The sequence below is a fragment of the Symphalangus syndactylus genome, chromosome 20 (genome assembly GCF_028878055.3).
Source record: "Symphalangus syndactylus isolate Jambi chromosome 20, NHGRI_mSymSyn1-v2.1_pri, whole genome shotgun sequence".
NCBI classification, from domain to species: Eukaryota; Metazoa; Chordata; class Mammalia; order Primates; family Hylobatidae; genus Symphalangus; species Symphalangus syndactylus.
Genome location: NC_072442.2, coordinates 68,320,261 through 68,346,472, shown reverse-complemented (window position 1 = coordinate 68,346,472; position 26,212 = coordinate 68,320,261). Strand labels below are relative to the sequence as shown.

At 49.8% G+C, this 26,212-nt stretch overlaps 1 protein-coding gene across 7 annotated transcripts in view; it reads right to left on the bottom strand.

Annotated features, from left to right (window-relative positions):
- The window catches only part of NXN (nucleoredoxin), a 176,305-nt gene that overhangs the window by 46,580 nt on the left and 103,513 nt on the right, over positions 1-26,212 (bottom strand). Inside the window, exon 1 of one of the 7 annotated variants that reach the window (XM_055256633.2) lies at positions 16,372-16,464. The exons of the other annotated variants lie outside the window; for them this stretch is intronic. Within the exon in view, the coding sequence (XP_055112608.1) occupies positions 16,372-16,446 (75 nt within the window). The 5' untranslated portion in view covers positions 16,447-16,464. Of the gene's footprint in view, positions 1-16,371; positions 16,465-26,212 lie in introns of those variants that run through there. 7 annotated transcript variants of the gene reach the window in all.

Here is a 26,212-nt window from a genome sequence, read left to right as displayed (position 1 = left end):
TCGGGAGGTGGAGGCAGGAGAATCACTTGAACCCGGGAGGCGCAGGTTGCAGTGAGCCAAGATCACACCACTGCACTCTAACCTGGGTGACAGAGTGAGACTCTAAAACAAAAAAAGAAAAAGAAAGCTCTCAGGTAACTCAGGCCCACTGAAGTCTCTTTCCCACATGGTGTCCCTCTATCCTTACTGTGTGTCCCTCGCCCCGGCTAATTCTTCCTCACCCTGCAGATATCAAGTGAAACATCAGCTCTTCAGGGCAGCTTTCTCTGCCCACGACCTCCCTCCTAAGTTTAGACCAGGTGCTCTATATATGTCCACGCCCTAGTACTCTTCCTTTACAATACTTCTCACTATTTCTATTATATGTGTTTTGTTTAATTTTTTTTTTTTCAAGACGGAGTCTCACTCTGTCGCCCAGGCTAAAGTGCAGTGGTACGATCTCGGCTCACTCTACCTCCTGGGTTCAAGTGATTCTCCTGCCCCAGCCTCCTGTGTAGCTGGGACTACAGGCGTCCGCCACCACACCTGGCTAAGTTTTGTATTTTTAGTAGAGACGGGGTTTCACACCGTGTTAGCCAGGATGGTCTTGATCTCCTGCCCTCGTGATCCGCCCACCTCGGCCTCCCAAAGTGCTGGGATTACAGGCGTGAGCCACCGCGTCCAGCCAATTTCCATTCTGCAGTTGTGTGACTTGTTGAATCATGTGTGTCCCCCCACTGGACTACAGAGCTCCACGAGGCCAGGGAGATACTTAGCTCACTCTGCTTCTGGCATCAGGCATGGCACAAAGTAGGCTTGCAGTAAAAATATCTGTGGGTTAAACGAATGAATCTGGAATCACTGTTTCTAATTCTCGCTTACCACCGTACTCGCTCTTCTCACTAAGGTTTTCTGGACACCTGAAAGCAGGTACTTCGGAGGAAAGATCCTGCCGCTAGAATATTTTTCAGTTAGACGGATTTAAAATGATCCCACCTGCTCACTTGAGTGGAGTTTTAAAAGTTTAAAATTTCGCCCGGGAGTGGTGGCTCACGCCTGTCATCCCAGCACTTTGGGAGTCTGAGGCAGGCAGATCACAAGGTCAGGAGACTGAGACTATCCTGGCTAACATGGTGGAACCCCGTCTCTACTAAAAAAAAATACAAAAAATTAGCCGGGTGTGGTGGCGGGCGCCTGTAATCCCAGCTAGTCGGGAGGCTGAGGCAGGAGAATGGCGTGAACCTGGGAGGCGGAGCTTGCAGTGAGCCGAGATTGTGCCACTGCACTCCAGCCTGCGAGACTCCATCTCAAAAAAAAAAAAAAAAAAAAAAATTTGCGGCCGGGTGCAGTGGCTCACGCCTGTAATCCCAGCACTTTGGGAGGCCAAGGAAGATGGATCACCTGAGGTCATGAGTTCAAGACCAGCCTGGCCAACATGGTGAAACCCCATCTCTACTAAAAATACAAAAATTAGCCGGGCGTGGTGGTGCACACCTGTAGTTCCAGCTACTCGGGAGACTGAGGCAGGAGAATTGCTTGAACCCAGGAGGCGGAGGTTGCAGTGAGCCAAGATCACACCTCTGCACTCCAGCCTGGGCGACAGAGTGAGACTCCATCTAAAAAAAAAAAAAAAAAAAAAAGAGTTTAAAATTTTTCATCTAGAAGCTGAGCGCAGAGGTCACACCTGTAACACAAGCGCTTTGGGAGGCCAAGGCGGGAGGGTCAATTGAGCACAAGAGTTTGAGACCAGCCTGGGCAACATAGCAAGACCCCATCTCTACAGAAAGTAAAACGTTAGCTGCGTGTGGTGAAGCAAACTGGTAGTCCCAGATAACTGGGAGGCTGAGAAGGGAGGATCACTTGAACCCAGGAGTTTTTGAGGCTGCAGTGAGCTCTGATCACGCCACTGCATTCCAGCTTGAGCAACAGAGCAAGACATTATCTCAAATAAATACATAAAGAATTCTCACATACCAACAAAGAATAAGAAGAGAGGCAGCCTTTGAATCCCCCGGGTCTGACAGCGCCCAAGGGGCTGCAGGACAGCTGTGCTCAGGGTTACAAGCAGAGGGAAGGAAATGTTTTCCACCCAATCCAAGATACCTTCTTTGTGGCTAGTAAAAACCTGACTGCTCCCCGGGATCAAAATGCGGGTAAAATTTCCCCCAGATTTATCTCTTAAGTGCTATTCACGAATAGGTTTTTTGAAAAGTTTTGCCTGAATTAGCAGAAGTCTCTCTCTCTGAAAATACACCCCAGAAGGAGGCAGCCCTCCCATTCTCCAGCAAGTACAGGCAAGGTCCCATCTGATCCACCAGTTCTGGCAGCCGAATACCCACAAAGTTTAGCTCTGCCATGGGATATGTAGAATAAATTAAGTTTAGGGGAAAAAATCATAAAACAAGCCTCTGAGTCTAAGGACTCTGTGTACCTTGGCAGGAGGAATGTGTGTGTTACAACAAACCCTATCCAGTGTGCCAGGGAACTCAATCAAAACCAGCAGACGATGATTCCTGTCATGAGACAGGCAACTCCACAGCCGGCCCTGGGGGAGATGAAGATAAGAGGGTCCAATCTAGGCCGGGCGCCGTTGCTCACACCTGTAGTCCCAGCACTTTGGGAGGCCTAGACGGGCAGATCATGAGGTCAAGAGATCAAGACCATCCTGGCCAACATGGTGAAACCCTGTCTCTACTAAAAATATAAAAATTGTCCGGACATGGTGGCACGCGCCTGTAATCCCAGCTACTCGGGAGGCTGAGGCAGGAGAATCACTTGAACCCGGGAGGCAGAGGTTACAGTGAGCCGAAGTCGCGCCACTGCACTCCAGCCTGGCAACAAAGTGAGACTCCGTCTCAAAAAAAAAAAAAAAAGAGGGTCCAATCTCTCCTTATTTTGCATCATGGCCGAGGACAGAAAAAGCCTAAAACCCTGAGTAAGAGGAGATGGACATTCTAAAGTCGAAGCCTCTGCAGACACAAAACAAACTCCACGGGAAAACCTTGCTCACGGAGGTCTTTCCCTCTGGGACTCTGGCTGGGTGTCTTCTGCTAGGAGATGCGTCTTAAGTCACTGCAGGGCATGCTTTCCAACGGGAGTCTGTGGATGAAGTAGGGCTCCACTGGTCTTGCTAAGCCCTTGCCTTTTTCTCTTTTTTTTTTTTTTTTTGAGACGGAGTCTTGCTCTCTCGCCCAGGCTGGAGTACAGTGGTGCGATCTCGGCTCACCGCAACCTCCGCCTCCCGGGTTCAAGTGAGTCTCCTGCCTCAGCCTCCCGAATAGCTGGGATTACAGGCACCCACCACCACACCCAGCTAATTTCCTATTTTTAGTAGAGAAGGGGTTTCTCCATGTTGGTCAGGCTGGTCTTGAACTCCTGACCTCAGGTGATCCTCCCACCTCAGCCTCCCAAAGTGCTGGGACTACAGGAGTGAGCCGCCAGCCACGCCCACCCTACTGTTCACATTTCTACCAATATCCTGTTCACAACTGCCTAGGTTTTCTCCGAGACAGCTGAGGCTTTCTCTACAGCGCTCCTCTTTTCTTTCTGAGCCCTCCCCAGAACTGCCTTTCACATTCTGTTCAGGGCAACGGAGGCCTTTTCGATCATGAACCTCAAAACTCTTCTGACTTCTACACGTCACCCAGTTCCAAAGCTACTCCCAGCACTTCAGGTATCAATTACAGCAGCACCCCCACTTCTCGGTACCAATTCATGTGTGTCTGAATCCATTCAAGCTGCTGTAATAGGACAGTGCAGACTGTGTGGCTTAGGAACACAAAAGTTTCTTTCTCACAGCTGTGATGGGCAGATGTGCAAAGTCAAGGCACCAACGGACTCAGTGTCTGGTGAGGGCACGATTCTCACAGATGGCACCTTCTTGCTGCATCCTCACATGGTGGACGTGGTCTGTCTTGGGCCTTTTCTTTTTCTTTTCTTCTTTTGAGATGGAGTCTCACTCTGTCGCCCAGGCTGGAGTGCAGTGGCGCAATCTCAGCTCAATGCAACCTCCGCCTCCTGGGCTCAAGCAATTCTCCTGCCTCAGCCTCCCGAGTAGCTGGGACTACAGGCGCCCAACACCACACCCAGATGATTTTTGTATTTTTAGTAGAGACGGGGTTTTGCCATGTTGGCCAGGCTGGTCTCGAACTCCTGACCTCAGGTGATCTGCCCGCCTGGGCTCCCAAAGTGCTGGGATTGCAGGTGTGAGCCACCACACCCAGCCTAAACACCAACTATTCTAAAGCTGAAGTTAAGGATTTTTTTTAGACATACCTAAAACTACTGTGAAACCTCTAGTTTTCAAGAATATTCTAAAAAGCTGAGCATAAAAGCTGTAGCTCTCTTTCTCAGTGGTCACCACCACCCCAAATATCACCAGGGCCATCAAAATAGGGCAGGGGGCAAGGATCTTCTAAGTGGAATTCCTCATCCATACCCGGTAGAGGCCTCCTCTAGGTGGCATGAGCATCCCTCGCTAAATAACACTGAATAGAAGAGTGAGAAGGTTATTCCTTTTGTAGTTTTCTTTCGGTCCTTCCAATTACTTTAAGAGAAGAGTCTTGGTTTGATGTCAATAAATTACTAACATTTCTCTAACACCTGCTCATCTTCCTTTTTAACCAAATATATAAATCCTTTTTTTTTTTTTTTGAGACGGGGTCTCGCTCTCTTGCCCCAGGCTGGAATGCAGTGGCGCGATCTTGGCTCACCAAAGCTTCGACCTCCCAGACTCAAGTGATCCTCCCACCCCAGCCTCCCGAGTAGTGTGGTCACAGGTGTGCACCACGACACCTGGCTAACTTTTGTATTTTTTTGTAGAGACGAGGTTTCACCATGTTGCAGCTAATTTTTGTATTTTTTCCATAGAGATGAGGTTTCACCATGTTGCCCAGGCTGGTCTTGAACTCCTGAGTTCCAGGGATCCACCCACCTTGGCCTCCCAAAGTGCTGGGATTACAGGCATGAGCACCACATTCAGCCTAAATCTAAATTTTAAAAATGAGTATATTTAAAGAAAAATTTAAGTAAATGGTAACATAGCTGGTATTCTGACATGAAAGAACCACAAAGGTGATACTGGACGGCTGAGCTATAGAAAACAGCCCTACGGGCCGGGCACGGTGGCTCACATCTGTAATCCCAGCACTTTGGGAGGCCAAGGCGGGTGGATCACGAGGTCAAGAGATCGAGACCATCCTGGCTAACACGGTGAAACCCCGTCTCTACTAAAAATACAAAAAAATTAGTCGGGCGTGGTGGCGTGCACCTGTAGTCCCAGCTGCTGGGGAGGCTGAGACAGCAGAATTGGTGTGAACTCAGGAGGCAGAGCTTGCGGTGAGCCGAGATTGCGCCACTGCACTCCAGCCTGGGTGACAGAGCAAAACTCTGTCTCGAAAAAAAAAAGAAAAAAGAAAAGAAAACAGCCCTATGGCTTACACAGGAAGGGTCTGAGATTCTGGTTCTCAGGATCAGCTATGACCAGAGGAAACTTGATAGAACAGACTGGAGTTCCTGCTCTTCCCTCACTGTTAATTTGCTCGGTTGCCCCTAGGCTTCTCTTTCTATCCCATAGCTAGCCAAGGGCAGGCAGAGGCCAGTTTTCGGGGTTTCTGGACTCTACTTTGCAGGCTCTCTGGCATGATAAAAATGGATCCCATCCACCAAGGAGGAAGTGACAACATGATTTACTATTGCAAGGATCTGGCTCAAAGGCCACGGCACCTCCACTGTCTGGGAGAGTATCTTTACCAAAAAAACTTGCCACTCAAACGGAGCAAGTCATTCCAGGAAATACTTTCAGACCCAGTTTCCTATCCAGCTCTAGTTTGAAAATGAGGCCTTCTCAGTCTGACCTCACAACCATATTTCACGGACCCCCTCCCCTGAGATGTGTTTATCCACGTTGACCAATAGTTCAAAGCGGTTGTTTGGAAGTGGAATAAAGAGTCACTCTCTAAATTCACCAAAGGAGTTAAGACCAGAAATACTAGAGCGGTTCCGACTGAGGTCACGGGGAGTTTAGGGGAAATTTTTGGTTTGGGTTTTCTCCTAGTTTTAATTGCTTATAAAAGCTCCTTAATGTCAAGTAAAGAACAACAACAAATGTAAAAAGTTAACTTCCCCAAGATGTTTATTCAAAAGAAAAAAAATGGTTCCCAGCAACCCTTATGCAGGACGGAGGGGATTAGGACCAGATAATCTTGCATGAAAAGGAAAGGGAAACACAAACTACTCAAATACAAAACAGCAGCTGCACGGACGGGCCTGCCAGAGAAGCAACTGATCTGCTCAGCCACGATCTGGTTCACGGATCCCAGATCTGCTCCGGGGACACCACAGTCAGCTCCACTCCACTCCCGTCAAACGCGATTCAAGGGACCACCCAAACCAAACTCAGGCTGCTTCCTTCTCTCTGAAAGGCCTGGCCCTCAGGCCATTCCAGACACCCGTTCCCTATCCTCCACGGGGTACTCTGCCTTTTCACAGATGACTAAACAACAGGCAAAACCCAGCAAATTAACAGAGTGAGGGAAAAGCAAGAACTCCAATCTGCTCTAACATGTTTCCTCTGGTCATAGCTGATCCTGAGAAGCAGAATCTCAGACCCTTCCTGTGTAAGCATCAAGAAAAGGGCCCAAGACAGAGAGGTGTGGGTTACTTTTGCAGTAAGGAAGTTAGAAAGGGTGAGTCAGAAACTAAGGAAAATGCTCACTTCTGGCAGTGAAAGTGAGCCTTCTCTTTGTATATTATTTTATATACTTCTAACTTTAGAAAAATTTATTATTATTATTATTTAAGACAGAGTCTTGCTCTGTTGCCTAGGCTGGCACGCAGTGAGCTGATCTCAGCTCACCGCAACCTCTGCCTCCTGGGTTCAAGCGATTCTCCTGCCTTAGCCTCCCGAGTAGCTGGGATTACAGGCGTGCACCACCACACCCGGCTAATTTTTCTATTTTCCATAGAGACAGGGTTTCGCCATCTTGGCCAGGCTGGTCTCGAACTCCTGACCTCAGGTGATCATCCACCTTGGCCTCCCAAAGTACTGGGATTACAGGTATGAGCCACCGTGCCTGGCCTATATAGTTTTGACTTTTGAACCCCGTAAACATTTTACTTACTAAAAGAATAAAATCAAGTAAAAAGTAGGAGCAAACAGCAAATCCTAAAGTTTAATATGAACAGAAACATGTGACCCTAACTCGAATAATAACTATTACCTATCTAGACAAAAAGGCAAATAATTTAAGTGACTTTTGGATCTAGCTGACTACTCCTCCTTACTTGGATGTGATCTAAGGACAAAAAGAACTGAAAAGAAAGTTTGAACTTGACTTGTTAGGATTACTGCTGGCCACGATTATGGATGGTGCAAATCTGTAAACAAGGTAATCACGGTAGGATGAGAGGAACACAGATATGGACTAGGGAAGTAAGGAAGGGCCCTGGGCGGCAGGTTCTGAGTGCAACGTATCAGTATCAACTCAAGATTTTAAAACACATTTAAATTTCTCAGCTCTTTCTTTTTTTTTGAGACACCGTCGCCTACGCTGGAATGCAATGGCACCATCTCGGCTCACTGCAACCTCCACCTCCTGGGTTCAAGGATTTGTGTGGCTCGGCCTCCTGAGTAGCTGGGGTTACAAACAAGTGCCTCTATGCTCGGCTAATTTTTGTATTTTTAGTAGAGACGGGGTTTCACCATGTTGGCCAGGCTGGTCTTGAACTCCTGAACTCAGGTGATCTGCCCACCTCGGCCTCCCACAGTGCTGGGATTACAGGCGTGAGCCGCCGCGCCTGACCGTTCTTTGCTGTTTCTATTGAAGGTGCCTGGAGGCAGTGAGAGGCCCAGCAAGGAACACACTTCATGCCCAGATGTTGGTTTCTAAGGACCATCCCTCCACCAAAGTGAAGGAGGGTTTCTCAGAGGAAGAGGTGTTTCCGAGACTAGGGGAGGGAGAGGCCAAGCTGAGCCCGAACATCTCACTGAGTGCCAGAAAAGCAAGCAAATGCTTATGGGATTCTGGGAACATGTGAAAAGACTCAAGAGCCATCTTGAAAAGACTCCCACTTACCAAATTTGGGATACAGTAAAAAATAGTGAAATTAATAAGCTACAGCAATAGATTTTTTTTCTTTAATCCATGAGTCTGAAATGATACTAAACAATGGAGTGGGAGAACATGAGGGCTTTTTTGTTTGTTTGTTTTAAATTGAGACAGAGTCTTGCTCTGTCGCTCAGGCTGGAGTGCAGTGGCACGATCTCAGCTCACTGCAACCTCTGTCTCCTGGGCTCAAGCAATCCTCTCACCTCAGCCTCCCAAGTAGCTGGGATTACAGGCATGAACCACCATACTGGGCTAATTTTTTGTATTTTTGGTGGAGACGGGGTTTCACCATGTTTCCCAGGCTGGTCTCGAACTCCTGAGCTCAAGCGATCCACCAGCCTCAGCCTCCCAAAGTGCTGAGATTACAGGTGTGAGCCACCGTGCTCAGCCAATGAGGGGCTCTTCATAAAGGAATGTGAGGTAATAAATGTAGAAGGAGTGACAATTTAAAGCCCAGGATTCTGCGATAATCAGTGTAGAAACAGATTCAGGAGGCCAGGCATAGTGGCTCACCCCTGTAATCCCAGAGCTTTGGGAGGCCAGGGTGGGAGGCTCCCTTGAGACCAGGAATTCGGAATCAGCTTTGGCAACACAGTAAGACCCCATCTCAAAAACATAAAAATAAAAATAAAACTTAGCTGGATGTGGTGGCACATGCCTGTAGTCCCAGCTACTTAGGAGGCTGAGGAGGGAGGATCGCTTGAATCCAGGAGTTAGAGGTTGCAGTGAGCTATGATTCTGCCACTGCAACCCAGCCTGGGTGATGCGGCGAGACCCTGTGTCTTAAAACAAATAAAACAGATTCATGAAAGAATCATCACATATCAGTGGATGTTAAGCCACTGGGTAACAAGTTACTGGGACGAGAACATTCCTACGGTCCTAAAGGATCACACCACTTACCACTCGTTAGTTACAAAGGAGAAACTACCTTTACAAAGTAGAGTGATCCGGCAGACACTATCTCAACCAAATGTTTAACCTCAGCATCATCAATAACAGGACGGAACTACGATGTGGCTCCTGGTGAGATGCAACAGGAGCTCTGCAGCATTCCTGCCAGAAATGTTTGGCCTGGATGTAATCATGAGGGAACCATTTGACAAATTCAGACTCTGGAAAATTCTGCAAGACAATATACCTATGCTTTTCACGTAGCAATGCTTCATTTCTTGGGTATGAGAAGGGTATTACTGCTATGAAGGGAACACCCTTGTTTTTAGGAGATAATGAAGGTTTAGGAATGAAATATCATGATAAATAGACTCTCTATTCTAATATCCCACAATATACTCGGGGGATTGGTTCTGAGACCCCCACGTACTCCAAAATCCGCGTATACTGAAGTCTCACAGTCAGCCCAGCAGATCCTGAGTGTAGGAAAAACCAGCCTCTGCATACATGGGTTTCACATCCTGTGAATACTGCTCTGTTCTCTTTGTTTTTTTGAGACGGAGTCTCACTCTGTCACCCAGGCTGGAGTGCAGTGGTGTGGTCTCAGCTCACGACAACCTCCAGCTCCTGGGTTCAAGCGATTCTCCTGCCTCAGCCTCCTGAGTAGCTGGGACTACAGGTGCCCGCCACCATGCCTGGCTAATTTTTTGTATTTTTAGTAGAGACAGGGTTTCACCATGTGAGCTAGGATGGTCTCGATCTCCTGACCTCATGATCCGCCCGCCTCGGCCTCCCAAAGTGCTGGGATTACAGGTGTGAGCCACCGCGCCCGGCCGCGTTTTGTTTGGAGACAGGGTCTCACTCTCCCCCAGGCTGGAGAGCAGTGGTACCATCACATCTCACTGTCGCCTCGACCTCCCTGGCTCAAGAGATCCTCCTGACTCAGCTTCCCGAGTAGCTGGGACCACAGGTGCATGCTTCCATGCCCAGCTAATTTTTAATATTATTTGTAGAGATGGGGGTCTCTCTATGTTGCCCACACTGGTCTTGAACTCCTGGGCTGATGCAATCCTCCTGCCTCAGCCTCCCAAAGTGCTGGGATTGCAGGCGTGAGCCTCTGCACCTGGCTCACACTGTGTTTTTGATTCACATCTGGTTGAAAAAAGCCCACATGCAAATGGACCCATGCAATTCAAACCCCGTCATTCAAGGATCAACTGTCCTTCAGGGAAAAACACCCACTGTTCACACAGAGCTCTGTGAGGTTTATGTCAGGCTCATACAGTGTGTTCCCCAGATCAGCAGTGGCAATGCCTGGGAACTGAGCGAGGAAGCATGTTTACCATTGCTCAGTTCCGGTGAAGGGACATGTTTACCGTTGATCGGTTCTGGTGAAGGGACACGGTTACCGTTGATCAGTTCCGGCGAAGGGACACGGTTACCGTTGATCAGTTCCGGTGAAGGGACACGGTTACCGTTGATCAGTTCCGGCGAAGGGACACGGTTACCGTTGATCAGTTCCGGCGAAGGGACACGGTTACCGTTGATCAGTTCCGGCGAAGGGACACGGTTACCGTTGATCAGTTCCGGTGAAGGGACACGGTTACCGTTGATCAGTTCCGGTGAAGGGACACGGTTACCGTTGATCAGTTCTGGTGAAGGGACACGGTTACCGTTGATCGGTTCCAGTGAAGGGACATGGTTACCTTGCTCGGTTCCGGTGAAGGGACACGGTTACTGTTGCTCGGTTCTGGTGAAGGGACACGGTTACCTTGCTCGGTTCTGGTGAAGGGACACGGTTACCTTGCTCGGTTCCGGTGAAGGGACACGGTTACCTTGCTCGGTTCCGGTGAAGGGACACGGTTACCGTTGATCGGTTCCAGTGAAGGGACACAGTTACCGTTGCTCGGTTCCGGTGAAGGGACACGGTTACTGTTGCTCGGTTCTGGTGAAGGGACACGGTTACCTTGCTCGGTTCCGGTGAAGGGACACGGTTACCGTTGATCAGTTCCGGTGAAGGGACACGGTTACCGTTGCTCGGTTCCGGTGAAGGGCACAGGATAGGCATTCATGGTACTTGTCTTCAACTTTTCTGTAGGTCTGAAATTTCCCAAGATAAAAAGTTCGGAGTGGGGAGAGTAACTCTTAATCCATTTCCTTCTCAGGGAATCAAAACCATGGTTCTTCAGATTGTTGATTCTCAAATTTGCCAAAATGTAGGGGAGTGCCAGCTTAGATCCATCTGCGTTCCCTAGTTCCATATCCCGTGGGACAAGACACCAGCCTCAATGGTATTAGTTCAGGAGGGCGGATTGCATGGAAAGAAACAGAATCGAGGAACGAAGTGGACTCTGCCCATTCTAACAGCTGCCTCAGGAGCATAGGCTGTTTCTCCCTGATAAACATCGGTGAGACCAACATGAGTGTGAGGCTTTGCAGGAACTTGCCCTGCATTTCTTCCCTCTCCAGATAATTCTCTGGTCTAACATTTCAGAAGGCTTTTGACCAGACTTCCACCCTGAGATCCCTTCCTACCTGATTATAACAGAAACCATCAGGGCCCCATTGCCCACTCGGAGGCTCCTCTAATTAACGGACCTCTAAGGAATGTGTTTGGCATTAAAGGGGCAGAGGAGGGTAAAGTTAAGGAAGCTGCTACAAATCTCCTGAAAACGGAGGCGACCCAGGCGATGTTCCCTCAGTCTGCTGCCCAGGGAAGGGCCAGATGCCCCGAACCCTTCTCTCTCATTCAACACGGATGAAAAGATAAAGAATCCAGAAACTAAAGGGCAGATTCTGGAATTTACCTCCTGCTTAAGCTGTCCTGGCAGTCAGGCTCCTGGATCTCGGAACTAGAACTAAGCCTGGTTTTATGTAAAATTAGGAGATGGGACTACACAGGTCAACTTGTCCACACGGATTGAACAGAGGAGAAACGCACAGCTCCCAGAAGTCATCTTTCCCGCTCGGTATCATCCATCTCCCCTCCCTGTGCTCCTTCAGTGGAAGCGCATTGGGTGGTACCCTCTGTATTAGGGAGCAATGTTTTCTGGGCAAGGGAAACTATTGGTATTACAGGCTGGCTGTCAAAAGCTGGAGTTACACTTTTTTTTTTTCTTTTTTGAGACAGAGTCTCGCTCTGTCACCCAGGCTGGAGTGCAATGGCATAATCTTGGCTCACCGCAACCTCTGCCTCCTGGATTCAAGTGATTCTCCTGCCTCAGCCTCCTGCGTAGCTGGGATTACAGGCATGCACCACCACGCCAGGCTAATTTTGTATTTTTAGTAGAGACAGAGTTTCTCCATGTTGGTCAGGCTTGTCTCGAACTCCTGGCCTCAGGTGATCCACCCGCCTCGGCCTCCCAAAGTGCTGGGATTACAGGCGTGAGCCGCCGCACCCGGCCAAGTTACACATTTTCTATAAAGCAATGACACTCTCTCCCCTCCAAGAAGGACCTTGGCAATGTCTACAGAAGTTAATAATGTCTGTTATTCTTTAGCAATTCCAATTCACAGATATGCATGTGTGAAGTGTGCAAAGATAGATGTGCAACAATGCTGCTAGGCGCTGTGGCTCACGCCTGTAATCCCAGCACTTTGGGAGGCCGAGGCGGGCAGATCACTTGAGGTCAGGAGATTGAGACCAGCCTGACCAACATGGAGAAATCCTGTCTCTACTAAAAATACAAAATTAGCCGGGCATGGTAGCACATGCCTGTAATCCCAGCTACTTGGGAGGCTGAGGCAGGAGAATTGCTTGAACCCGGGAGGTGGAGGTTGCAGTGAGCCAAGATCGTGCCATTGCACTCCAGCCTGAGCGACAGAACAAGACTCTATCTCAAAAAAAAAAAAAAAACAAAACAGTATGTGCAACAATGTTTATCATAGTATTATTTGCAACAGCAAAAGGAGAAGGAAGGAGTGAAATACCATTTATCAGGCAGTGGGCAAGTAAATTACGCTCTATATATTCAACAGAATACAATGCTGTTATGCAACAATTAAAGCAGATCGGCGTGTGCCGACAGGAAAAGACTGGCAAGATATTAGAGTTTTTTTTTAAATCAGACGTTTCTTTTGTAAATAGGACAGACAATACCCATCGCATACATGTGTAAAGGCACAGAAGATATTTCAGAAGGATGTACATAAGGAACTTAAGGCTGGGTGCAGTGGCTCATGCCTGTAATCCCAGCACTTTGAGAGGCCAAGGCAGGAGGATCACCTGCACTGAGGAGTTCAAGATCAGCCTGGGCAACAAACGCCGTCTCTACAAAAAATACAAAAGTTGGTGGCGGGCACCTGTAGTCTCAGGTACTCCGGAAGCTGAGGCAGGAGAACCCTTGTACCCAGGAGGCAGAGCATGCAGTGAGCTGAGATCGCGTCATTGCCCTCCAGCCTGGGTGACAGAGACCCTGTCTCAATAAATAGATAAATGAAACTTAAGAGAGAGGATAGCTGAGGAGTTGTACCTCAGTAACATCCTTCAGTACCATGTAGCTATTTTAAGTACGTGTGTGGAGTTCTGCTTTTATAAAGAAAGAAAAAGTCCTGGCAGCCTCTGACATTGTTCAGTTTCAGCCCAGACCCTGTCAAGCAAGGACTTTTTAACTGAATCAGCAATTAAACTGCTAGATGTGAACTGATCTGGTTTGCGATCTGAAAATACATATTCTTAGTGAAACAAATGATGTGAGCATGGGTCAGGGCAAGGCCAACGTTCAAATACTGCAAACCCTCAGCTGGTGCCAGCCTCACGCTGGGGTCAGAACATGTGAGTGGAAACAGTTCCCAGGAAAGAAAACTGATGCCAGCTTGGTCAGCAAGTTCTCGGGGTTCTCCAGGGAATTCTCCAGCTTGGTCAGCAAGTTCTCGGGGTTCTCCGGGGAATCCTCCAGCTTGGTCAGCAAGTTCTCGGGGTTCTCCGGGGAATCCTCCAGCTTGGTCAGCAAGTTCTCGGGGTCCTCCAGGGAATTCTCCAGCTTGGTCAGCAAGTTCTCGGGGTTCTCCAGGTTCTCGGGGTTCTCCAGGGAATCCTCCAGCTTGGTCAGCAAGTTCTCGGGGTTCTCTAGGTTCTCGGGGTTCTCCAGGGAATCCTCCAGCTTGGTCAGCAAGTTCTCGGCTTGGTCAGCAAGTTCTCGGGGTCCTCCAGGGAATCCTCCAGCTTGGTCAGCAAGTTCTCGGCTTGGTTAGCAAGTTCTCGGGGTTCTCCAGGGAATTCTTGCCAGTCCCATGCTCAGAGTAGGGCTTGTCCAGCTACGAAAATATGCTCTCCTGTTGTTGAAGGAGAAGTTCAGCAAAACTATGTAGATAAATGACACGAAAAGTTTTTTCTCAAAGCCTGGGAGAACAATAGTGTGGCCCTCTGAAGAATCCCAAACTTGTGGTTAATAAGAGAAAAACAGACAGTTTAACACGTGAAGGATTGAAAAGTCTAAACAGGCCAGGCGCGGTGGCTCTTCCCTGTAATCCCAGCACTTTGGGAGGCCAAGGCAGGTGGAACACCTGAGGTCAGGAGTTTGAGACCAGCCTGGCCAACGTGGCAAGACCCCATCTCTACTAAAAATACAAAAATTAGCCAGGTGTGGTGGCGGGAGCCTGTAATCGCAGCTACTTGGGAGGCTGAGGCATGAGAATTGCTTGAACCCAGGAGGTGGAGGCTGCAGTGAGCCGACAGAATGAGACTCCATCTCAAAAAAAAAAAAAAAAAGTCGTAACAAATGTCTTAGCAGGCAATTACCTTGCAAAGAGTGTGCAGAAGCTGTTCAGATGTAAGTGGCGGTCCTGTGTGGTTGTTCTGCCTTGTTACTAATGACCTTCAGAGTGACAGGAGCATGACCTATTCCAGGGACACAGCAGGGACGTGTGTTGTGCTCCAGCTTGTGCGGCGTCCCATGCATCATCTCCTGGCTGGACACTGGCAAGAGCTCCAGTCATCTCCCTCCCTCCATTCTTGAGGCGGCTTCCCTGGGAACCATTCCCTGGAATTCACCTCTCCTCCAGCCTTCACACGTGGGATTCCCCTCATCCGATCCGTCCTCTCCCAGAATTCCCCTCTCCTCCAGCCTTGGCACATGGGATTCCCTCTATCCGATCCCTCCTCTCCCAGAATTCCCCTCTCCTCCAGCCTTTGCCGTGGGATTCCCTCTATCCGATCCATCCTCTCCCAGAATTCCCCTCTCCTCCAGCCTTCACACGTGGGATTCCCGCCATCCGATCCGTCCTCTCCCAGAATTCCCCTCTCCTCCAGCCTTCGCACGTGGGATTCCCCCCATCCGATCCATCCTCTCCTAGAATTCCCCTCTCCTCCAGCCTTTGCCATGGGATTCCCTCTATCCGATCCGTCTTTCTCAGCAATGTTTATCTGACTCCAGCTCCTTGATGAGACTTGATGAGAATCACTGGGAAACTCCGACAGCCTGTCCCTCGAACTCTCATCCAGCCAGCAGGGTGAGGGAGCTCCACCTCGGCTCTCACCCGCAGACTTAACACCTTCGCTCTCCCCAGGCGCAGAAACTACCTTCTCTTTTTTTTTTTTTTTTTTTTTTCTTTTTTTTTGTGAGACAGTCTCGCTCTGTCGCCCAGGCTGGAGTGCAGTGGTGCCATCTCAGCTCACTGCAACCTCCGCCTCCCGGGTTCACGCCATTCTCCTCCCTCAGCCTCCTGAGTAGCTGGGACAACAGGCACCCACCACCACGCCCAGCTAATTTTTTTGTATTTTTAGTAGAGTCGGGGTTTCACCATGTTAGCCAGGATGGTCTTGATCTCCTGACCTCATGATCCGCCTGCCTCAGCCTCCCAAACTGCTGGGATTACAAGGCGTGAGCCACCGCACCCGGCCGAGACTACCTTCTCTACATCGTGATCACTCCAGTGCCAGCACTGACCCCAGGCCGGGCCCACCATCCCGCCTGTGTTTGTAGGACGAGTAGATGAGCTGAGAAAGGAAAATGTCCAGATGCACAAAAAGGAAACCTCGGAAATACCTGCAGCCAGAGAAAGGTTCGGAAAACACAGAGGCCGAGTGGTGGAGCTTCCCAGGGCCCCAGGTGGAAGGTCTCCCAGGCTTTCTATCACTGCAGATGCCAGGTGGTGGCTGGGGCAGATTCTACCTGAGCCTCCTGCCTTATATTAAGTCCCACCCTCCACAAAGACGAACCTCTAGACTTGGGTGAACCCCACTGACCAGACGGTTCCTTCTCTCTCATCTCATATCCTGCCTCCTGTTTGTTAACTTCCCAGCACAGATCTGTTTCTCTGTAAAGGGCGGGCAGCCCTTACACACCCTGGGTTACATCAAAGGCCAGAACGAAAGGCCAGAACGGCTTAAGAGGGCCAACCAGAACAGGCTGCTGACATCAACCCGAGAGTGATCCAGCTTCTGACTCACCAGGCACCAGCTCATGCTGTCTGATCCAGGAGCTCCCACAAGCGACTTGAGGTTCCGGGGGGCTGCCTGACACATCTCTGCTCCGACCAACAGGGGTAGGGACCTACACAGATGACGAGGTGGAAGAAGGAAGGTCTCTACACTTCCTGAGCTGCAAACAGGGCCATTTTGGCAAAAGCTCCTGTGTCCCTGTTCACATCCACATACTTTAAACTCTAAGTATTATTTCTGCAGCATTTAGACTTAATACTTTAGAAAGATACTGTAAGAATCGTTGGCATATGTAGGTTTTGATGAAATCACTCAGGGAGTCCTCCCCACTAGGGAAAGACTCCTCATTACAGAGCCCAGTTCTGTAAGTTCCCCAGAGAAATGAGTGAGGAGGGAAGGGGGACGTGGTCAGTCGTAAAATCTTGACGCTCTTTTTCACTTCCTCTACTCTTTCGTGTTCCACGGACAGTTAACAGCTGTGTCCTGCCAATTCTCCTCCAAGCCTCTCTGGAAACCAGTTCTTCGCCTCTGATCTCGGTTGAGAGCCGCCGACCCGCTGCCCAGAGTGAAAGATGGCGTGCGTGAGGTCTCGTGTTTAGGAAGGAAGGGATGGTGCCAGGCGCTTGGTGCTTGCCTTAAGCCAGTAGTTTTCAACCGGGGGGGTGGTTGTGCTTCCCACAGACCATTTAGCAATGCCTGGGGACGTTCTTGGCTGTCACACTGGGGTGTGGAGTGTTACTGACACAGTAGGTAGAAGCCAGGATGCTGTCCACATTCTACCATGCGCAGGACAGCTCCTCCCACAGCAAAGAAGTACCTGGCTCAGAACGTCAACAGCGCCAAGAAACCCCACACCAAGCCTCTCCTGGGGTTATTCCAGTCTCCATGTGGCCCCCAGACACTTTCTGATTCCAGTTCTCCAGCCCAGGAATGGAGGCAGTGGATTAGAGAAGCAAAGGGAAAGTTCATCCAGCAAGATTCTCATTCTGTGAGTGTTACTAACGGGGAAAGCACCTTGAAGGCACCGTGGGACGTGGATGATGCATGAGCCTGAATCGTCTCACCGTTATTACGTGATCAGAGTGAGGAGGCCTAAGGGAGCATCACAGGATGGGAAGGGCCAGGTTGAATGAAAAATCCTGGCTGAGTTCAGTGGCTCAGGCCTGTAATCCTAGCACTTTGGGAGGCCGAGGGAGGATTGCTTGAGTCCAGGAGTTCGAGACCAGCCTGGACAATATACTGAGACCCTGTCTCTACAAAAAAAAAAAAAAATACAAATAATTATCCAGGTGTGGTGACACGTGCCTGTAGTCCCAGCTACTTGAGAGGCTGAGGTGGGGGAGGATTGCTTGAGCCTGGAAGGTGGTGGTGCCAGTGAGCCCAGATTGTGCTACTGTATTCAAGCCTGGTCAACAGAATGAGGCTCTGTCTGGAAAAAGAAAAAAAAGAATCGTATCCACCCCACTCAGTCTTTCTTTCTGAGCAAATGGTTTGGAATCTCTCACACTTCTGGTGCTATATGCTTTTATTTATTTATTTATTTATTTATTTGAGACAAAGTCTCACTCTGTCGCCCAGGCTGGAATGCAATGGTGCGATCTCAGCTCACTGCAAGCTCCACCTCCCGGGTTCACACCATTCTCCTGCCTCAGCCTCCCGAGTAGCTCGGACTACAGGCACCCGCCACCATGCCCAGCTAATTTTTTTTGTATTTTTAGTAGAGACGAGGTTTCACTGTGTTAGCCAGGATGGTCTCGATTTCCTGACCTCGTGATCTGCCTGCCTTGGCCTCCCAAAGTGCTGGATTACAGGCTTGAGCCACCGCGCCCGGCTATGCTTTTATTTTAAGCACAGTGATCTTTGCAGCTCTCATTCTGGAGCCACACTGGCAGCCACCATGAACTAAAGGAACGTACATACGACCTCCCAGGCATCTCAAAGCTCCAGGGTTAGAACCTGGTCACTACGATGACCTCAATGATGAGGCCAAGTAATAGATTCCCAATATCACTTAGTGAAGTTAGTAAATGGTCTGTTTTCCAGTGATAAATCACAGCATATGCATTCGCTTTTTTTTTTTTTTTTTTGAGATGGAGTCTCACTCTGTCTCCCAGGCTGGAGTACAGTGGCACGATCTCAGCTTACTACAACTTCCGCCTCCTGGGTTCAAATGATTCTCCTGCCTCAGCCTCCCGAGTAGCTGGGATTACAGGTACATGCCACCATGCCCGGCTAATTTTTGTATTTTTAGTAGAGACGAGGTTTCACCATGTTGGCCAGGCTGGTCTCGAACTCCTGACCTCAGGTGATCCACCTGCCTCAGCCTCCCGAAGTGCTGGGTACAGGCGTGAGCCACCGTGCCCAGCTGCATTTGTTTTTGGTAAGTTTCCCTGAATGGAAAATGTTGATGTTACACTAGCTAATTGGGAATGACATGTTTTATCCAGCCCTGATCCAGCTATGCTATGTTACTGATGAACACTTAATAGTTACTCCCAAGCCTGTAAAATGCTTTTATGAACCACATATCACAAAGCATCTGCGGTGTTATTTGCTTTATTTCCTGGGAAACTTGGGGGTGAGGGATTGGGGGAGGAATTATCAAAATTTGGACAAACCCAGAGAAGTATGTTATGCATGGAATTTCAGACACCATGTGCGCTGTGGCAAAAATAAAAATAAAAAATGAAAAAGTTGAGGACTGTGGTTCTAAAACAGGATGACGAAGAAGGGCCTGAAGCCATAAATGGAAGAACCAGGGATGACAGAGAGTTCTTGCACTGAGTCCTGGCCTTTCTGCCAAGCTGCCGAATGCTCAGAGGCCAGGATGCTGCACCCGTGAATCAAAGACAAGGGGAGAGGGAGGGAGGGAGGGAGGGAGAGAGAGAGGGAGGGAGGGAGAGAGAGAGGGAGGGAGGGAGGGAGGGAGAGAGAGAGGGAGGGAGGGAGGGAGAGAGGGAGAGAGGGAGGGAGGGAGGGAGGGAGAGAGAGAGGGAGGGAAGGAGGGAGGGAGAGAGAGAGGGAGAGAGAGGGAGGGAAGGAGGGAGAGAGAGAGGGAGGGAGGAAGGGAGGAACACATCAAAGACAAGGAGAGAGACAGGAACACATCAATCAAAGACAAGGAGAGGGAGGGAGGAGAGGGAGAGAGGGAGGGAGGGAGGAGAGGGAGAGAGAGAGAGAGAGAAAGAAAGAAACACAGCATTCAAAGACAAGGAGAGAGAGAGAAACACATTATTCAAAGACAAGGAGAAGGAGGGAGAAGGAGAGGGGGAGAGAGAGAGAGAAAGACAGCATGCAAAGGCAAGGAGAGAGAGTGTGTTTGAGGGAACGCCAGCCTATGGTGCTTAACCTTCAGTGCCAACATGAGTGAGCTAGAGGGTACCCTGATATTTGATTAAACATGATCCTGAGTGTGTCTGTGACTGTGTTTCTGGGTGAGATCAACATTTTGTTTTGCTTTGTTTTGTTTTTGAGATGGAGTGTTTCCCTCTTGTTGCCCAGACTGGAGTGTGATAGTGCAATCTCGGCTCACTGCAACCTCCACCTCCTGGGCTCAAACGAGTCTCCTGCCTCAACCTCCCAAGTAGCTGGGATTACAGGCGCCTGCCATCACGCCCGGCTAACTTTTGTATTTTTAATAGAGACGGGTTTTTGCCATGTTGGCCAGGCTGGTCTTGAACTCCTGACTCAGGTGACCCACCTGCCTTGGCCTCCCAGCGTTGGGATGACAGGTGTGAGCCACTGCACCCAGCTGAGATCAACATTTGAATCAGTAGACTCGGAATATAAAGCAGCCAGCTCTCCCCAGTGTGGGTGGGCCTCATCCAATGCACTGAAGTCTAAAGAGAAAAAACTAAATAGAAAAAACTGCTGACAGGGAGAATTCTCTCTGACTGTCTCCCAGCTGGGACAACCGTCTTCCTCTGCCTTCAGACTTGGCGGGAACTTACACCATCAGTTCTCCTGGGTCTCCAGCTTGCCAACTGCAGCTCTTGGGACTTCTGAGTTTCTATAACCACGTGTGCCAATCCTTTATAAGAAATCTCTTTCAGCCAGGTGGGTGGCTCACGCCTGTAATCCCAGCACTCTGGGAGGCCGAGGAGGGTGGATCACTTGAGATCAGGAGTTCAAGACCAGCCTGGCCAACATGATAAAACCCTGCCTCTACTAAAAAGACAAAAATTAGCCGGGCGTGGTGGGGGGTGCCTGTAATCCCAGCTACCTGGGAGGCTGAGACAGGAAAATCGCTTGAACCCAGGTGGCGGAGCTTGCAGTGAGCTGAGATCGCACCACTGCCCTCCAGCCTGGCCAATAGAGAGAGACACTGTCTCAAAAAAAAAAGACTCTCTGTCTCCTTCTGTACTTATATATTTTGCTAGTCACAGAGAGACTATTACCTTTGAGAATATACAACATTAATATCAACCTCTTACTGGAAGCTTCTTTTAGCATCTGCTTGAGACCTCCTTAGCTAGAAAGTCTGGGGAAGTGAAGTTCTAGAAGCTTCGTGCATATAAATAATGATGATAATATCAATGGGTTGGTAGGAAACGGCCTTCTCAGACCTGTGAAAAAAATATATCCTCCTACAGTTTATTAAGGAAAAATGTTTATGCCTTAAACCATTTCCCTGGGGGGAAAGAGGAGCAGTTCATTAATTACGTAGGACAGTGAGTGAGGGAGTAGGGGAAACACATGGGTTCTGGTGAGGATGAACACGCCTCAGCCTCCTCCACTTCTCCAACACCCGCTGCTCAAGACAGAATCATGTTCTTTTTCCAGCATCTGAGCCATACACTCCTGACCTGGTTTGGCTGTGTCCCCACCCAAATCTCATCTTGAATTCTAGTCCCCATAATCCCACATGTAGTGGGAGGGACCTGGTGGGTGGTCATTGAATCATGGGAGCAGTAACCCTCCTGCTGTTCTCATGATAGTGAATGAGTTCTCACGAGGCCTGACGGTTTTATAACGGACTCGTCCCCCTTCTGCTCATCTTTCTCCTTCCTGCCACCATGTGAAAAAGGATGTGTTTCCTTCCCTTTCCCCCATGATTGTAAGTTTCCTGAGGCCTCCCCAGCCCTGTGGAACTGTGAGTCAGTTAAACCTTTCCTTTACCCAGTCTCACCCAGGCACAGTGGCTCATGCCTGTAATCCCAGCACTTTGGGAGGCCAAGGCGGGTGGATCGTGAGGTCAGGAGTTCGAAACCAGCCAGGCCAAGATGGTGAAACCCCCATCTCTACTAAAAATAAAAAAAATTAGCCGGGCGTGGTGGCGGGCTCCTGTAATCCCAGCTACTCAGGAGGCTGAGGCAGGAGAATGGCTTGAACCCGGGAGGCGAAGGCTGCAGTGAGCCAAGATCATGCCACTGCACTCAAGCCTGGGTGAGAGCGAGACTCTGTCTCAAATAATAAATAATTACCCAGTCTTGTTATGTCCTTATAGCAATGGCAGAACAGACTAATGCAGCTCCCAGGCACAAGCCTGGATCACAAAGGCAGCCAGCCACTACTGCACAGTCATCCATGAGAGAACCAGAATCTGTTATAGGTGAATAAATAAATTACTGGAACAAAAGACAAAAAGACTACAGAAAAGAACAATTTCAAAGAAACATATCAACAGTGCAATTATATAACGCCATTTACCACTGGTGGAGCACTTTGTGTCAAGCACCATAAAACACTGCTTTATATACACTACCTTTTTTTTTTTTTTTTTTCCTTGAGACAGAGTCTTGCTCTGTCACCCAGGCTGGAGTGCAGTGGCACAATCTCAGCTCACTGCAACCTTCGCCTCCCGGGTTCAAGTGATTCTTGTGCCTCAGCCTCTGGGGTAGCTGGGATTATAGGCGCACGCCACGATGCCTGGCTAACTTTTGTATGTTTAGTAGAGACAGGGTTTCACCATGTTGGCCAGCTGGTCTTGAACTCCTGACTTCAGGTGATCCTCCCGCCTCAGGCTCCCAACGTACTGGAATTACAGGCATCAGCCACCATGCCGGGCGCTATACTACCTCTTTTAATCCTCACAACAGAATCTTCTATACTATTATCATCAACCCCATTTAGCAGATCAGCAAACAGACTCATAGAGATAGGCCACTCACTGAAGGTTGCCTGGTTAAATCACTGAATCATAAATGGCAGAGTGAGAATTCAAACCTGGATCTCTTATCTCAAAAGTCTTAATTTGCCTCACTACACACTTAAGAGCCGAAGATCTAATCAGACTAGTGTGAAATGAAATAGGGTTTTTTTTGTTGTTTTCATTGTGTTTTTTTTGTTTTTGTTTTAAGATTCTGCTCTGTTGCCCAGGCTGGAGTGCAGTGGTGCAATCATAGCTCACTGCAGCCTCCAACTCCCTGGGCTCAAGTGATCCTCCCACCTCAGCCTCCCAAGTAGCTGGGATTACAGGCACAAGTGACCATGCCTGGTGAATTAAAAAAAAAAAAAAATTGTAGAGATCGGTCTCATTTTGTTGCTCAGGGGGTCTCAAACTCCTGACTTCAAGCTATCCTCCTGCCCCGGCCTCCCAGAGTGCTGGGATTACAGGTGTTGGCTACTTTCAAAAGCTTTTTAGGCCAGGTGCAGTGGCTCAAGCCTGTGATCCCAGCACTTTGGGAAGCCGAGGTGGGCGGGTCATGAGGTCAGGAGATCAAGACCATCTTGGCTATCAGGATGAAACCCTGTCTCTACTAAAAATATGAAATTAGCCAGGCATGGTGGCATGCACCTGTAATCCCAGGTACCCGGGAGGCTGAGGCTAGAGAATCACTAGAACCCGGGGGGTGGAGGTTGCAGCGTGCCAAGGGCAGGCTCCCTAAGTGAACACTAAGACACTCAATATCACATGTTGTCAAAAAGAGCTATTGAAATTTCAGGTGACAGAGGGACTTAAGAACAACGGTGCTCGCCGGGCACGGTGGCTCACACTTGTAATCCCAGCACTTTGGGAGGCCGAGGCGGGTGGATCACGAGGTCAGGAGATCGAGACCACGGTGAAACCCCGTCTCTACTAAAAATACAAAAAAAAAAATTAGCCGGGCGTGGTGGCGGGCGCCTGTAGTCCCAGCTACTCGGAGAGGCTGAGGCAGGAGAATGGCGTGAACCTAGGAGGCAGAGCTTGCAGTGAGCCGAGATCGCGCCACTTCACTCCAGCCTGGATGACAGAGCGAGACTCCATCTCAAAAAAAAAAAAAGAACAACGGTGCTCAAGGAAGTCAACACGGGCTATGACGCACAGGACTCCCAATCTGGCTCACGATCACATCCCCTATTGTGGTCATTTAGAACATGCTAGGCATCCTTTGCTCTAAGCGTGTTTCATGTACGCCTCCCCATCAATGAAGAAAGCACCTGGGGAGTAGGAAGGAAGAGTTCTGTACTCTGAGATTCTCTCTTAAGCCCAGGAATCAGTCTCACTGAGAGGGGAACTTAATAAGGCTGTTAGTGGCATTCGCTGATAATTACTTTCACACCACAATAGCATCTTCATTCCTCATTGATACGGGAAACTCCTCGTGGTTCCCTTTGAGGCACCAGCTCCCAGCATATTCTATGTCATTAAAATTAATTATTGGCCGGGCGCAGGGGCTCACGCCTGGAATCCCAGCACTTTGGGAGGCCGGGGTGGGGGGGGGTGGATCACCTGAGGTCGGGAGTTCGAGACCAGCCTGGCCAATACGGTGAAACCCCATCTCTACTAAAAATACAAAAAATTAACCGGGCGTGGTGGCGGGCGCCTGTAATCCCAGCTACTCGGGAGGCTGAAGCAGGAGAATGGCGTGAACTCCGGAGGCTGAGGCAGGAGAATTGCTTCAACCTGGGAGAAGGAGGTTGCAGTGAGCTGAGATTGCGCCACTGCACTTCAGCCTGGGTAACAGAGTGAAACTCCGTCTCAAAAACAAAAAAAGTAATTCTTAATGTATTAAACAAACATGTACTAAGCAACTATATGAACAGCGACTGTGTTTTTCAAACAGCTGCATTTACCAGCCACTACTGGATTCCTTCTATGTGTGAAGCCCTGTGCTAAAGGCTGGGAACAGAAAGACAATTGATATATGAGTCTTTCTTTCCTTCAAGGAAGGCCCAGTCCCATACGGAAGACAGACATGTATATAAACCATTAGGATACAGGAAAATACAAGCGCGGTACTACTGGCACGTAGAGGAAATCGGTGAAGATGCTTAGAAGAATGTCTGGGGCACACGCTCAGGGCTTTATAAAGTATTCGCTATTTTTACCATCTAACCTTGTGAGTTAGAGCGACTGAAGAGGAAAGAAGCCACAGCGTCTGAGCTGCTCTGTGAAGAATGAACCGGATCTCACCAGGCAGGCCAGGAGTGGGATAGGGCGAGGCATCCGAGAAACAGCAAGAGGCACGCAGAGCCCAGCTCAGTATAAGTTTTTCCGGACTGTAAACTATGAAGCTCTGAAGGCTGCTAGGAGGGCACGGGTGCTGTGGGAGAGGGTGAGGCTGGAGCCCTGTGGGCTAACAAACAGGGCTCTAATTCGTGACATCGTGGCAACAAACTATCAGAAATGAGGCTCGACCTGGAAGCCCCGGGGGCACAGTATGGATGGGGAGACAGACAAGAGCTAACCAGAATACAGGCGATGGCGCCATAACAGAGATCTGCAGTGACCATTGCACAGTGCGGGGGAAGGCTTCTTAGAGGAGGTAACATTTTGAAAAGACAACATTAGTACACAACCTCATTGGAGAGAGAAGGGAACGGAATCCCAGGAGCAGGGACCATCTGCTCAAAGGTTCCAAGGTACGGCAATGGATGATGTGTCTGGGGACCCTGGGAGTCAACCAGTGTGGCTGAGCAGAGTGTGCAAAGGTGAGGATGCGAGAAGGCCAGGTGGGGTTTGGGGGCGGGGGGAGGAGGTGCCCTTGAAGGTGGGGTTTTGGGGTGGGGTTGGGGGGCCTTGAAGGTGGGGTTTGGGGTGGGGGTGCCCTTGAAGGTGGGGTTTTGGGGTGGGGGAGGGGTGCCCTTGAAGGTGGGGTTTGGGGGTAGGAGTGCCCTTGAAGGTGGGGTTTGGGGGTGGGGGAGGGGTGCCTTTGAAGGTGGGGTTTGGGGGTGGGGGGTGATGCCCTTGAAGGTGGGGTTTGGGGGCGGGGGGTTGGGGGGCCTTGAAGGTGGGGTTTTGGGGCAGGGGTGCCCTTGAAGGTGGGGTTTGGGGGCGGGAGGAGGGGTACCCTTGAAGGTGGAGTTTGGGGGTGGGGGGAGGCGTGCCCTTGAAGGTGGGGTTTGGGGTGGGGGGAGGGGTGCCCTTGAAGGTGGAGTTTGGAGTTTGGGGGTGGGGGAGGCGTGCCCTTGAAGGTGGGGTTTGGGGGTGGGGGGAGGCATGCCCTTGAAGGTGGGGTTTGGGGGCGGGGGGAGGGGTGCCCTTGAAGGTGGAGTTTGGGGGTGGGGGGAGGGGTGCCCTTGAAGGTGGGGTTTGGGGGCAGGGGAAGGGGTGCCCTTGAAGGTGGGGTTTGGGGGCAGGGGGAGGGGTGCCCTTGAAGGTGGGGTTTGGGGGTGGGGGAGGGGTGCCCTTGAAGGTGGGGTTTGGGGGTGGGGCAGGGGGTGGTGCCCTTGAAGGTGGGGTTTGGGGGCGGGGGAGGGGGTGCCCTTGAAGTCCAAGCCAGGGAGTTTGGGTTGGATCCACCCGTAATGACGGCTGGCCCATAGGGCAGTGACATGAACAACTAGTACTATAGATAGGTTGTTTTGGGAGCTGTGTAGACAGGGTGAGACTGGAAGTTGGTGGCCTCATTAAAGGACTAGTGAAACAACAGTGCCCCTACCTGATTAAATCCAGTGAATGGGGGGAAATGAGAATGTCAAGGCCTGT